The sequence below is a fragment of the Bombina bombina genome, chromosome 5 (assembly GCF_027579735.1).
Source record: "Bombina bombina isolate aBomBom1 chromosome 5, aBomBom1.pri, whole genome shotgun sequence".
Classification (NCBI taxonomy): domain Eukaryota; kingdom Metazoa; phylum Chordata; class Amphibia; order Anura; family Bombinatoridae; genus Bombina; species Bombina bombina.
Genome location: NC_069503.1, coordinates 1089786820 through 1089801680, shown reverse-complemented (window position 1 = coordinate 1089801680; position 14861 = coordinate 1089786820). Strand labels below are relative to the sequence as shown.

General features: G+C 37.6%; 1 protein-coding gene across 2 annotated transcripts in view; it reads left to right on the top strand.

Annotated features, from left to right (window-relative positions):
- The window catches only part of ZFAT (zinc finger and AT-hook domain containing), a 478376-nt gene that overhangs the window by 220970 nt on the left and 242545 nt on the right, over positions 1–14861 (top strand). For both annotated transcript variants that reach the window (XM_053715378.1, XM_053715379.1), the window contains exons 5-6: positions 5232–5385; positions 8253–9613. In XM_053715378.1, the coding sequence (XP_053571353.1) occupies positions 5232–5385; positions 8253–9613 (1515 nt within the window). The remainder of the gene's footprint in view (positions 1–5231; positions 5386–8252; positions 9614–14861) is intronic.

The following is a 14861-nucleotide window of genomic DNA, read 5'->3' as shown; positions in this document are numbered from 1 at the left end:
AGAGGCTTGATATATCAGAACTGGCTGGCATTTATTTCCCTATATGGGAATGGGGTAAGCAGTAGACCTGTTACACAGAAGGGTGTTACTGGATTCCCTTGTTTTTATTTTATATTTCTGACATAATGGCATGATGTGACACTCTGGGAGAGGCATAAGGGGTTTAAATCGATAAGCAGTTAAACAATTGAGCTGTTTTTATTCTATATCCAGCATGGCTTGCTGGGATGTGTTTGGGTGTGTTTTGTGTTCCACTTAGCTGTAAAAACGCTTCCCATGCGGTTGTGTTTGGGCCTACTCCAACTTCGGCCATAAGGGGCGGGGCTTGTCTTTGTGCGCTCAGATGCGCACTTCCTTCTGACAGAGAAGCAGCAAGCAGTAACTCCGGTTGCTTCTGGACAGTAGTCTCTGGCTTGGAGTGTTGGCTATTCATTACGAAGTACCCTGGGGCAGGTAGGCGCCGCAGCAGTGCTGTGGCGAGGTGCAGAGGGTATTTTTGTGTAAACTGATATATTTTTCACTTTAGAGCCTTATTTTTCACCTTTCTCATAGGGTGCAATAATTTTTGGATATACCAATTAGTTTTAGTGAATTTTGGTAGCAAATTAATGTTATTTAAGCAGTTTTGGAAAAATTGTTCACTTTTTCTTTCTTAAAGGCGCAGTACACGTTTTTCAAAGTTTTATTTAAAGCTATAAATAAAGTGTTTAAACATGTTTCCCCCTGATTTTTAACATTATCTTCATTATCAGATTAAGATGGTGTTGGGGTAGGGTTGCCACCTTGGCCATATTTTCCTGGACACTTTTGAGTTACACCTTGCTGCAGGGTGTGCAAGGAGGAACATGAATAGTGCTGTCCAGGGTCACTGATTTTTTGCTATCCAGCAGTACAATGCATGTTTCCCTCTGCACACCCTGCAGCATGTGTAACTCATAAGTGTCTAGGAAAACATAGCAACCCTAGTTGGGGGTGATGCTTCTTTTCAGGTAAAAGTAAGCATCTGTTACCGGGAGGCACAGTTATTCTATTTCTGACCAGACTGATGGTAGTCCTGAGAAGAGAGTTCTTCAACTTAATAAGGAGTCCGAATCAGCTGATTCATTTTATCAGAAGATTCTGAACTTTTTCTTATTGTCTAAACCTATAACTAAACCTGCTGAGGTTTTTTCATGTTCTGAAGCCATTTCTCAGGTTATTTCTAAATAGTGGGAAAAGCCAAGTATTCAGTGTGTCCCATCTACAAATGTCCAAAAGATATTTTATACTGGGCCATATCTACTTTGGCTAGAAGAACCACTACTTCTTTGTAGGACATTACCTCTTTTATGGATCCAATGAATAGGAAACCTATCTCTGGAAGGCGTTTTTACAAGCGGGTTTTCTTTTTAAACTGACTTTTAGCATTGCTTGTGGGGCAGGTGTGGTCACCTTGTGGCGTGATTCACTTTCTGAGCTCTTGACAGAGAAAACTTATCTAGAAGTACAGGATCCTTTGAAGGTGATCAAAGTTGTAAAATCCTTTATTTGTGAAGCAACCATAGTCAATTTGACTGCAAAGAATGTACTAGCTCGAAGGGCAATTGTGGTTAAAGACTTGGTCGGCCGATACGGTTTTGATGAGTAGACTTTTACATACCTCTTTCAAAGAAAAGTCTTTATTTTGCCAAGGCTTGGATCACAATAATGCTATGGTCACGGGTTGTAAGGGATCATTCTTACCTCAGTATAAGCGGTCAAAGAACAAGGCTAGAGTGACTGATTTAATCCCTTTCAGCAATCAAGAAATTCAGAGGGCTATATACAGAAGTCCTTGTATTCATCTCCGAAATCAGACTCCAATAAATCATCCTAGAAGTCATAGGGTTCTAGGAACAAACCAAAACAGTCCAATAAACTTTCATCAAGTTCATCCAAGTCAGCATGAAGGTGCAGCCTCATTCTAGAGCCATTTCTGGTTGAGGGCAGATTGTACCTGTTTCAGCAGGCCTGGTTCAGGTCTGTGAAGGGTCTCTGGGTATTAAACATAATCTCAGAGGGTTACAGAATAGGCTTCCAAATTAGGCTTCCTTCTGTCCCATGTGTTCAAAAATCTGAGTGTTCTGGAAGCCATGGAAGTAAATTGAACTGGTTCCAAAGAAAGAGCATTGCCTGTGGTACTAATCAAATCTTTTTATAGCACCAAAGAAGGAAGGTACTTTCAGACCAATTCTGGACTTAAAATCTCTGAGAGATCCTACCTTTTAAAATAGAGGTTATTCGCACAATTATGTTGTTAGTTCAGTAAGGTCAATATATGACCACTATAGATCTGAAAGATGCCTACCTGCCTATCCCTCTTCACAAAGAACATAACAAATTTCTCAGGTTTGCATTTCGGGACAAATTTTTATTAAATTGTGGCTTTTCCTTTTAGTTTAGTGATGGCACCTAGAATCTTCACCAAGATTTTGGGAGGTCTATTGTGAATTTTAAAAGCGAGATGGAGCTTGTTCTCTCTTTATTTGGATGGCATACTGCTTCAGGCTCCTTGATTTTCCCTGGTCTCTCTGTACTCAGAGACAGTGATTCAGCTCTCGAGGGATCATGGGTTGAACATCAATCTTGGAAAGAGCTCTCTGTTCCCGAACAACACAGTGATGTTTCTGGGAGTGGTAATAGAATCGGTATCAATGCATCTTTCCCTTACAGAGACTCTCAAAAGAAGGTTACAAAAAAGCTTGTGCAGTTCTCCAGGTTTCTGCTTTGCTTTCAATTGCTCAGTGCATGGAAGTAATTAGTCTAATGATTGTATCTTCCGATGCCATCCCTTTCACAAGGTTGAACTTGCGTCCTCATCCACTTTCTATGCTTCGTCACAATCACTATCACCTGTTTGGTATAATTGTTTAATCATGCAGCTGACTATATGCCTACAAAATCTGACTTTGGGCAAGTGTATCTAGAAGAATTGATGGTTTTTGAAGGCACGGGTGGTCACACCAAATATTGATGTGGTTTAGATTTCTCTTATGTTCACTCATTGTTTTTTTATTTTACAGCATTTTTCACACATGCCAAGAAAAAAAATTGCACAGTAGTGTGTGTATATATACTTACTTATTAAACAAAAAATCACTGATCAAATAAACATTGGTTCCTCACCTTAACTTTTGTGGAAACCAGATTTACCAAAGGAAGAAAAAAAGTTATTCAGCAATCGGCTATACATGAGGGAGTGAGAAATCAGGATGTGAAGCAGACTTAAAGTGAAAGTAAATCCTAGCATTTTACAAACGCTAGTATTTACTATTGAAACAAATAAAGGGGACTTTCATTCATGAAGTATAAGATACTTCATGTAGAAAGCTCCTTTATTTGATTAAATCGATCACCGTTTTTACCTTGTACAGCAGTCCACGGCAAAAAATTTTTTTGCTAAGAGGTGATGTTTTCACCTCTTAGCCAATAGCCGTGCAGTAAATCTGGCTTGGCACCCATGAGAGCCGGATTTACCGCACGGCTATTGGCTAAGAGGTGAAAACGTCACCTCTTAGCCAAATATTTTTTTTGCCATGGGTTCCTGTACAAGTTATAAACGGCGATCGATTGAATCAAATAAAGGTGCTTTCTACATGAAGTATCTTATACTTCATGAATGAAAGTTCCCTTTATTTGTTTTAATAGTAAATCCTAGCGTTTGTAAAACGCTAGGATTTACTTTCACTTTAAGAGATGGGTTGAAGAGGCTGTATGAGGGTGAAGAGGATAATGAGGAGTGAGAGTAAGGAGGCTGTGTCTTCAGGAGTAAGGTCTGTATATGAACAAAAGCTGGTATATGAGGTTTAGTGTGAGGTTGCTGAGGAAACCAGTTAGAGAGCATGATAAAGAAACATGTTGTGTGAGTAGTGGGTGGAATGGAGGTAAAAGTGTGAGGATGATATAGTGTAGAATATGTGTAAAATATCACTAGTGATTCCAATGTCATCTTTGATGTCATTGATGATGTCAAGCAAAGCTTCCAAGGGGGAGTGGGGGCAGTTAAATGGATATGAAACCCATTTTCTCTTTCATGATTCAGATAGAGCATTGAATTCTAAGCAACGTTCTAATTTACTCCTAGTATCATTTTTTTATTCGTTCTCTTGGTATCAGTATTTAAAAAGCAGTAATGTAAGCTTAGGAGCCGGCCCATGTGTGGTTCAGCACCTGGTTAGCGTATGCTGATTGGTAGCTAAATTTAGCCACCTCAAACTTTCACCAACTTGCTTTTAAATGTTTGATAGAAAAAAAAAATGTTAAAAAGTTTTTTTTACTAATGAAATACATTTATACACACACACTGTCCACCAGAAAAGCTGTGTGTCTTGTTTATTAGCCATTGAGCAATCAGTCCTTAAGGCACACTTTCCATTCTTGTTACCCTCAAAATTAAAATAAATGCCCTTAAAATGACAGTAAACAACTTGGTAGGTTTATATAAAATGTTTAGTTGGGTATAATGAAACAACTTTGTAATATACTTTCATTATTTAATTTTGTCCTTTTTTCATGTAATTTATCTCTGGAAATGGTAGATTTTCTTGTTTTTGGAACTTTAAATGTGCCTTGCTAACTTGTCAAGGCTAATCCTGCTACATATGTTTCCTCATTTGGCTTTAACTGATAACTGCAAAACAAAACATTTTATACCAGCATTATAATTGTGGATAGCTTTGTTGTTTGTTGTGGGTGTAGTTTGGCTATTGGCAAACAATTGCAGCAAGCAAAATGTTTGTTTAAAAAACATTTAGGCTTGTATGATATATTATTCTATAGCAAGTCAACAGAAATACCATGCAAACATATTTTAACAAGTTTAAATAGAGCTCCTTTATATGCCCCCCCCAAATAAATAAATAAAAAAATGTTTTTCTCTACCGCTAACACTGCCGTAAGAGCTTTGTGCTTTTGAGTATTTTATTAGTCAGCTATGTAGTGGGTTATTAAGAGTCTGTTCAGAACAATTAATAGTTTTGTGAACCTAAATCATACAGATTACCAAACAGGTTATAATAGCTAATATATTTGACATCTTTAGGGTTTTGTTATGCATTTATATAAATAGACATAATATGTATATTGAAAAGTTGTTTGTTGTAATAGTTTTCTCAGCTGGAATATAGAATTTAAAGAAATATTCAAAAGTCCCACGTGTTTGACTAGCCAGTCATCTGTGCAAAAGAAGAATTCATTTTACACTATTTTGATAGGAGCAACAAAAATTGTCCCAGTTGAAGCTGCTTCTCCTGATGTTCAACCGGAAATAAATCCCCACGTTACTGATCAAGAGCAAGGTCAGAGGCGAGGTTATCAGGAATATGCGATCCATCAAACTCCTTTGGAACAGTCAAATAAATCAAGCAGGTACTGTAATAACTGTAGTTTCATGTACAACTATTGTGAGGAGTGCGTGCATTTTTATTCATAAAGCCAGCACTTAAAGTCAAAATTAAACATTTTTCGTTCAGATAGAATTAATGTAAAACAAAAGAAGCTAATTTACTTTTGTTCTATTTATATCCTTTGTTGAAAAGCAAACCTAGGTACGCTCAGGAGCAGCAATGCACTACAGGGTGCTAGCTGCTGATTGGTGGCTGCACATATGTACCTGTTGTCATTGGTTCACCTGATGTGTTCAGTTAACTCCCACTAGTGTATTGCTGCATCTTCAAAAAAACAAATTTGGTAATAGAAGTACAGTCCTGGCCAAAAGTTTTGAGCATGAGACAAATATTAATTTTAACTAAGTCTGCTGCTTCAGTGTTTTTAGATTTTTTTGCCCTGCATGCTGCCAGTCAACTTCTGGGCCACATCCTGACTGATGGCATCCCATTCTTGCATAATCAATGCTTGGAGTTTGTCAGAATTTGTTAGGGAGGGGGGTTTGTTTGCCTCTTGAGGATTTGACCACAAGTTCTCAATGGGATTAAGGTCTGGGGAGTTTCCTGGCAATGGACCCAAAATTTTGATTCTTTTGTTCCCCAAGCCACTTAGTTATCACTTTTGCCATATGGCAAGGTGTTCCATCATGCTGAAAAATGCATTGTTCATCACCAACCTGTTCTTGGATGGTTGGGAGAAGTTGCTCTTGGAGGATGTTTTTGTATCATTCTTTATTCACGACTGTGTTCTTAGGCAAAATTGTGAGTGAGCCCACTCCCTTGGCTGAGAAGCAACCCCCATACATGAATGGTCTCAGGATGTTTTACTGTTGGCATGAAACGGGTCTGATGGTACCACTCACCTTTTCTTCTCCGGGACAAGGTTGTTTCTGGATGCCCCAAACAATCGGAAAGGTGATTTATCAGAGAAAATGACTTTAGCCCAGCCCTCAGTAGTCCAATCCCTGTACCTTTTGCAGAATATTAGTCTGTCCCTGATGTTTTTCCTGGTGAGAAGTGGCTTCTTTGCTGCCCTTCTTGACACCAGGCCATCCTCCAAAAGTCTTCGCCTCATTGTGTGTGCAGATGCACTCATACCTGCCTGCTGCCAGGCCTGAGCAAGCTCTGCACTGGTGGTGCCCCGATTCCGCAGCTGAATCAACTTTAGTAGACGGTCCTGGTGCTTGCAGGACCTTCTTGGGCGACCTAAAGCCTTCTTCAAGAACTACCAACCATTTAAAGCTTCCAGTCTGTAATTCTAACTCAATCAGCATGACAGAGTGGTCTCCAGCCTTGTCCTCGTCAACACTGACACCTGTGTTAACGAGAGAATCACTGACATGTTATCAGCTGGTCCTATTGTGGAAGGGTTGAAATGCAGTGGAAATGGGTTTTTTAGGGATTAAGTTCATTTTCATGCCAAAGAGGGACTTTGCAATTAATTGAAATTGATCTGATCACTCTTCATAACATTCTGGAGTAAATGCAAATTGTGAACATTTATATTTGTGTAATTCTAATTCTCAAAACTTTGGGCCAGGACTGTAACTTGGAATCAGAGTATGAATTATATAATTACCTGCTTAGTAGTTGTTGGTAACTAACTTTTTCTCATGCAACATTAATAATGGATATTTGGTGGTGTGGGTCCTGAAGACTAGAAAAGAACCCTTTTGTAATTGATTGAAATTGTCACAATTTTTTTTTGCAATGCTTTTCTAATGGATTGTAATAGACCCCATTGGCAGTGATTTTTGTTTTCCCCATTATATAGGATACGACCCTACAATGTATTAAGGGCCAGATTACAACTTGTGTGTTACAGATAACCAGCCTGTTTATAAATATACAGGAAGCATTAATTGTTCATAAACACCAATTAGTTTTTTTAGCATTTTTAACCATTTTGGGAGACATCCCTCATTTTTATTAATTTACTTGTATGTGATAATTGATGAATAAATATTTTTATGGTAAAGGTGTAGTTTTTCTACGAGAATCTGATCTTATATAAGGTCTGTTGTACATATATAGAGACAAAACTATTATTTTTAAGTATCCCTTATACACTAAGATATCTTTAGCTCATCTGCAGTGCCCTCTAAATATCCCTAACTTGGCAAAAAAAAACTAACACATTGCAGAAATGAAAACTAAAAACAAACACTATATAAACCAAGTTGCTAGGCTACACACCATGGTGTAACAGGAAGGTGCTTGTTTGGGAAATATTAACGCTTTAATATACTTTTAGGTATTCGAACGCTTTAGTTCTCATTTAATTTACATTTAAAACTTTATTACTTGGAAGGAGGTTGATTGACAGTAAGATAGTGGCTTCTCTTTGTTTGACCTTTTGGGAATTAAGTATATTGTCACCAACAGGTAGATTCCTTGGTATTTTTCAATTGGATAGTTCACTTCCAATGGGTCAATATCTTTTCGAAAACATATGCTTGTTTTGATAGTGAGAATAGTTTATACTGTAAGATTATATTGATACCGAACATATTTGGGTATTATATCATTTTGACAACATGAGGATACAACAGTTGTCATCAAGAGGCCATACTGGGATTTAACAATGTTTTGTTTTACTGGTAGGATCTTGACAACATAGTCCAACATTTTATAATCATGGAATTTCTAATAATTGAATGTTTCATTTAGCTTATCGCAATTATAGGTAAAGCTGCTAGAGGTTTTATTTAAATGTTATGGATCTGGAAATCATTGACAACCAAAATGGGTTGATGTTTAAAGAGCCAGTATATTGAGATAAATAAAAACAGTTTTTACTTTACTTTTTTAAAAATGTAACTTGCCTTTTTGTGTGTTTTTTCCCCTCAGGTTAGGTGCAACACAATTAAAAATATTTACCTGTGAATACTGTAACAAGGTATTTAAGTTTAAACACTCACTACGAGCTCACCTGAGGATCCATACAAAGGAAAAACCATTCAAATGTTCTCATTGTAACTATGCAAGTGCTATTAAAGCTAACTTAAGTGTTCACATGAGAAAACATACAGGAGAGAAATTTAGTTGTGATTACTGCACATTCAGCTGCCTTAGCAAAGGACATCTCAAGGTACACGTAGAGCGAGTTCATAAAAAAATTAAACAACACTGTCGGTTTTGCAAAAAGAAGTATTCGGATATAAAAAATCTCATTAAGCATATCAAAGAAACTCATGACCTACTAGACAAAAATGTTAAGGAGACTTTTAATGAGCTGCGATTATTAACAAGAGAAGGAAAGCGGCAGCTTTTGTATGATTGTCATATCTGTGAGCGCAAGTTCAAAAATGAGCTAGAAAGAGATCGACACATGTTGGTCCATGGGGACAAGAGACCATATGCTTGTGAGTTATGTGGTCATGGGGCTACGAAGCTCCAGTCTCTTGAGTTGCATATAAAGAAACATCCATTTGTTTATGTATGCTCAGTTTGCCTTAAGAAATTTGTCAGTACTGTAAGGCTCAAAACTCACATCAAAGTTGCCCATTCTGAAAAAGAGGAAGCCTTAGTATTTAATGAATCTATCAATCAAAGTTTTTGTCTACTAGAGCCTGGGGGTGATATACAGCATGAAGCTCTTGAAGACGTAGAGTCACAAGCTGAAACTCAGCATGTTATCTTAGATGTTAACTTACATGGGGCTACTGAAAGTAACATACAAGACAACACTGATACACTTTCTACAGTAGTTCGTTTTGAAGTTGAGAACGATTTAACACAATCGAAAAGCAATACAGAAGTTGTAGATGCATCTCATAATGAACAAACTGACACTTCAGCAAATAAGAAAGTTAATGCACACAGCATAACGCAGTCACCAGAATCTCCTGTGTTAAGGACAACAGAGGTATCGAACAAAAAGGAAAATGATAATGCAAATTGTAATCTGGAAAATGCACAGAATAAAGATGATCAGTTGCAACCACTCAATCCGCTTTCAAATGAACTCTCAAATCATTCTGAATCAGTGGAGATGGAAGAAGTTCCTGACCATAGTCAAAATGCCCAAGAACATTTAAATTCTGATAAAGAAAATGGCACTCCATGTACGTCCTCCAGTAATATGTCGGCATACTCAAGTGAAACTGCTACCATGTTGATTTTGAATGGCTTATGTAAGAAACAACTGAATACTGCTGTATTCCAGAAGATCAGGAAGATTTACGGAGAACTGGAATGTGAATACTGTGGTAAGGAAAGACCAAAGATCAAGGTGTACATTTTAATTATGTTATTTATTTTAATTAACAGCCTTACAAAGAACTTGTTAGCAGAGGCAATTTTTTAAGGATTGATTATATATTTTATAGCACGTTTCTGTGCTTATTTAAACAACTTTATTTATGTGCTTGTTTTAATTAAAGGGATATTCCAGCCAAAATTGGAAACCACATGGGTGCATTTCGGTATTGAACTGAAACAATTTTGTAATATACATGCATTAGCAAAAATGCTTCTAATAAAAGCTATAGCTGTTTCAAAAGTGTATTTAAGTATGAACTGTGCACTATCATTTTAAACAGAACCCTTGCTCAGAGAGCCTAAAGTGCTTGTACCATCTGGTAATGACTCAATTTGTTAATTGCTTACATGCTAAAATCCCCACTGATTATCTGAGCAGCTGCAGTATTCAAAATGTGGGTACAGTGACAATATCTAGTTATGCTTCACATGCTTGTGCAGAGAAAAATACTAACACTAAAACAGTGATAGCTTTTACTAGAAGCATTTTTGCCAATACATGTATATTGTAAATATGTTTCTATTCAAGGATGTAATAAATCTACGTGCCTTTAAATGTTGACTGGAATGTCCCTTTAAGTATTTATCAGTCCATAAAGAGAACTGTGGAAATTGTTTTTCTAAAGGAAATACAAAACGTAAGTTGGGTGGAGGTTTGACATAATTAATTTTATTTATTTAGTTTTATCTATCTTTTTTCTTTTTTTTTTTTGCATTCTCTGCTTTCATTTCCAGACAAGAAATCTTCTATTAGTGTGGCATATTGTTCAGTTTGTGAGGCAGACACATTAAACTTTGCAATTCATAAGTTGGTTTCATTTTATATGAAAGTTTGCTTAATGAGCTTAAAGGGATATTAAACCCAATTGTTTTCATTCATAATTCAGATAGAGCATGCAATTTTAAACAACCTTGTAATTTGCTCCTATTATAATTTGTTCTTTGTTCTTATGGTATCTTTATTTGAAAAAAGCAGGAATGTAAGCTTATATTTGGTTCAGCACCCTGGGTAGCCCTTGCTGATTGGTGGCTACATTTAGGTGGCTCATACCCTTTTAGCTCATTTAGGTGGATCATACCCTTTTAGATTTGTGTCTTGGGGATCATCATGAATTTGAATTGCTGTTGTTGTGAACTATACAAACTATACTTTTATAATTTATTACTCCGAATACTGATAGGATTCCTAGTTATGTTTTGAGAAGCCCTCACGGAAAGAATAGGTAAAAGGCTAAACTCTCTGCTTTTTCCTTGTTATGCTATGACTCACTGAAAGTTTGCTCATAAATCTTAATTTCTTTCATACAGGTGGTAAGTGTCCACAATCCATTACTGCCACTATGAGGAGGCAAAGATTCCCAAACCCCAAGAGCTTTATTAAACCCCTCCCACCTCACTGGTAAACTAGTCTTGTCTTTGGTAGGTGAGGAATATATTTTTACCTAAGGTTGTGTCTTCGGATATACATCTGTAAATTGTTGTCCATTCTTTATTTCTTAATCCTTGAATTCTTCAGAGAGGCTTCTTCATAGCTTGAATGTTGCAAGGGCCTTGAAGCATTATAAGGATTACAGTCAAAACTCTAGTTTGCCTGTTTTCCTTTTTCTAATTCCAGGAAAGAGCAGCAAGCTTCTGTTGTTTCTTTGGCTTCTTGGTTGATACTTTTGTTCATTAAGGCTTACTTAGAGACGGGACAGCCTCCATGTAGATGGTTTACTGCTCTTGTTTTCTAGATCAGTTTCCACTTCTTGGGCTTTTTAGAATGAGTCTTGTGTTTACCAATTTGGCAAGGTAGCGTCTTATTCTTTTTTGTATACTTTTTCTAAATGCTTAATGTTTTTTTTTACTTCTTCTAAGGCAGCCTTTAATAGGAAGTCCTTCAGGCAGCTTTCTCTGGATAATTTTTATTTTACCTGTTGGTCATTTTAATTGCTTACTACCTTGTTTATGGGTTCTATTTGGGTTGTGGATTTTGTTTCACTTTATATCTTCGTTTTTTCCTGCCCTTATTTGTTATTACTCGTGGACTCCACAGCTTGGGTACTTGTTCCCAGGATTAATTGGCCGTAACTAAATTAATTTCTTTCATGGTGGTGAGAGTCCACAAGACCCCACACTTTTTTGGTTCTGGTTTATTTTTGTGCACACCTTTTCCCCCTGCTCCTATTATTTTGAGCTTATAACTTGTTCCTTGGTTATACGTCAGGGTTATTTACCAGTGAAGTTGGAGAGGTTTTATAGCGCTCTTGGGGTTTTGGAATCTTTGCCTCCTCCTAGTGGCAGGGAAGAGTAATTCCCAGGATTAATTGATTGTGGACTCTCACTACTATGAAAGAAATTAATTTAACTGGGAACGATAAGTTATGTTCCGTATCAGAATACTCCTCATCCATTTCTAAAGATATCAGGTCTTGAAAATTGGGCATGAAACACACATTTATTTATTTCATGCTTCAGATAGAACATACTATTTTAAACAACTCTCCAATTTGCTTTATTGTCTTGATATCCTTAGTTGAAGAAGCAGCAATGCACTACTGGGAGTTAGCTGAACACATCGGGTGAGCCAATAATATGAGGCATATAGTTGCAGTCACTAATTAGCAGCTCCTGATCCTACCTAGGTATCATTTTCTAAAAAGGAAACCAAGAGAACTAAACACATTAGATATCACTTTAAGACTACAGGTTTAGATATTATAGCTTTTTTTCTTTCCTAATATATGGTGAGTCCACGGAATCATCAATTACTAGTGGGAATATCACTCCTGGCCAGCAGAGGCAAAGAGAACTGCAGCAAAGCTGCTATATATGTCACTTCTCTTACCCATAACCAGTCATTCTCTTTGCCTGTGGTGCAAGGAGGAGGTGAAGTTTGGTGTCTGTTCTACAATCAAGATTTTTTTTTTTTTTTTTAAAGCAGAGTAGGTTTGCTTTGATCTTTCTAAAGGGTCTAGCCTTAGCCCATGTCAGTCTCTTCAGTAGGGCAGTGGGGGCTTTTAAGCAATTGGGAACTTGTGAGGTATAATCATCAATGCGTTTTCGCAAAACATTTTGCTACCCTATTTAGATAGAATGAGTAGGCTTACTCAGTCTTTCTGTATGTCCACAGGTCCATGTGAGGGATGGCATCCTTTAAAACCAGGTGAGCTGTTCTGCTGCCGGACAGATAAATATTAAGGGACATTTTTTATTTATTCCTGTCAGGGTGCAGGTTTTTATGGCAGTTTTTGTAGGCACTGTTAGAGGAGTTATTTTACTTTATTGATGGCTCAGTAAAGATCCATTTTTAGTAACGGATTATGTACTTTTTTTTAGGGTTTTATTGTTTGTTTTTAGCCTTTTTATTTTTTCTTCAAGAAAATTAAAAAATAAAAAATAGATTTTTTGTCAGCTATAGGACTGCTCCTTTTAGGGAGGTTCTGATTCTGTGATGTCAGAGTTTTTTTGGCGCTTTTCTTCACTTCCTGTAAGAGTGAGGTGCGCATATTTCTTCTACAAGATATGACGAGTCCACGGATTTCATCCTTACTTGTGGGATTTATCCTCCTGCTAACAGGAAGTGGCAAAGAGCACCACAGCAGAGCCATATATATAGCTCCTCCCTTCCCTCCACCTCCAGTCATTCTCTTTGCTTGTGTTAGTGATAGGAAGAGGTAAAGTGAGATGTTAGTTTAGATTCTTCAATCAAGAAGTTTTTTATTTTAAAATAGTGCAGGAGAGTGCTATTTTTCTCAGGGGGAAATCGTCAGTCTCTTGCTTCCAAAAGAGGAGTGGAGACATATTATTTTCTGCCCTGATGTTGATGATCTTAGCAAACATTATCTAAGATCCATGATGGTTCCCACAGCGCAGCTGAAGGTAGTGTAAGAAAATCTTCAGTGTGGAGAACGGTGTCTTGCTACAAGCAGCATTGAGGTATGTTCAGTCTTTTGTTTTCTGGGGAGGCTTGATATATCAGAACAGGCTGACATTGTCCCATATATGAGGAAGGGTAAACAGTATGCACTAAGGAAAAATGGATATGGTGTACCTGAAATCCCTTTATTGACTTATTTACTCATTTTATGGCGAGAAGTAATAAAGACCTTGGTGGCTTATATTGGGCTGAATGCTGGGAGACTTAATTTTGTTGCTAGATGCAGGACTCAGTGTTACGGTTTGGTCTGCATTAGGACACTTGGCACATGTTTTTATTTTGTCAGGCATGTTTGTTTGCACTGTGACCCATGCGGGTCTTAGTCATGATACAGTACGCACACGGTGGGTGTGGCCTATTTTCGCACGCTCCGTTGCACAGTCTTCATTGACATCGCATAGCTGGCAGAGGCTGGAAGCCTAAGTTGTATGCACTCGATAAGTCCTTTCACGATATATCCGCTGCAACAAGTTCATTCCAGGGGCAGGTAGGCGCCACAGTAGAGCTGTGGCGTGGTGCAGGGGCCAATAATTGAATAGTTAATAAAATTTATGTTCTGAGTGATAATTATTGTATTTTGGATATCTTGCAAGTGGATGCAATATTAAGGAGCGTTTTAGGCACATTAAATTAGTTTTTTTCTGGCCAAAAAGCGTTTTTTGCAGTTTTCAGTAAAATAGTTGTGCTTTTAAAATTTAAAGGCGCAGTACAGTTTTTTTGGTATTAATTTTTTTCATTTCAAAACTCAATATTTAGCAAGGTACGACTATTATCAGTACTGCTAGTCTGTTTAACATGTCGGACAGTGAGGAGGAAACTCCTTGTTCTATGTGTTTTGATGCCACTGTAGAACCCCCTTTGACTTTTTGTCCCTCGTGTACTGAGAGGGCCTTACAATGCAAAGCACAAATTTTATGTATAGAAAATATGTGTAAAGATGATTCTCAGGTTGAAGGGAATCAGGGTGTACCACCAGCTTCTCCCCAAGCGTTTCAACCTTTAACACCCACCCAAGCGACGCCTGGTTCTTCAACCGCGTCTAATTCATTTACTCTGCAGGATATGGCTGCAGTTATGTCAACTACCCTTACAGAGGTGTTATCTAAGTTGACAGTGTTACAGGGTAAACGCAGTGGGACTGAGGACAATGTGAATGCGGATCACTCTGATGCATTGTTGGCTATTTCCGATGTACCCTCTCAGGGATCTGAATTGGGAGTTAGGGATCTTCTATCTGAGGGGGAACTTTCTGAATCGGGAAGTGCATTACCTCAGAC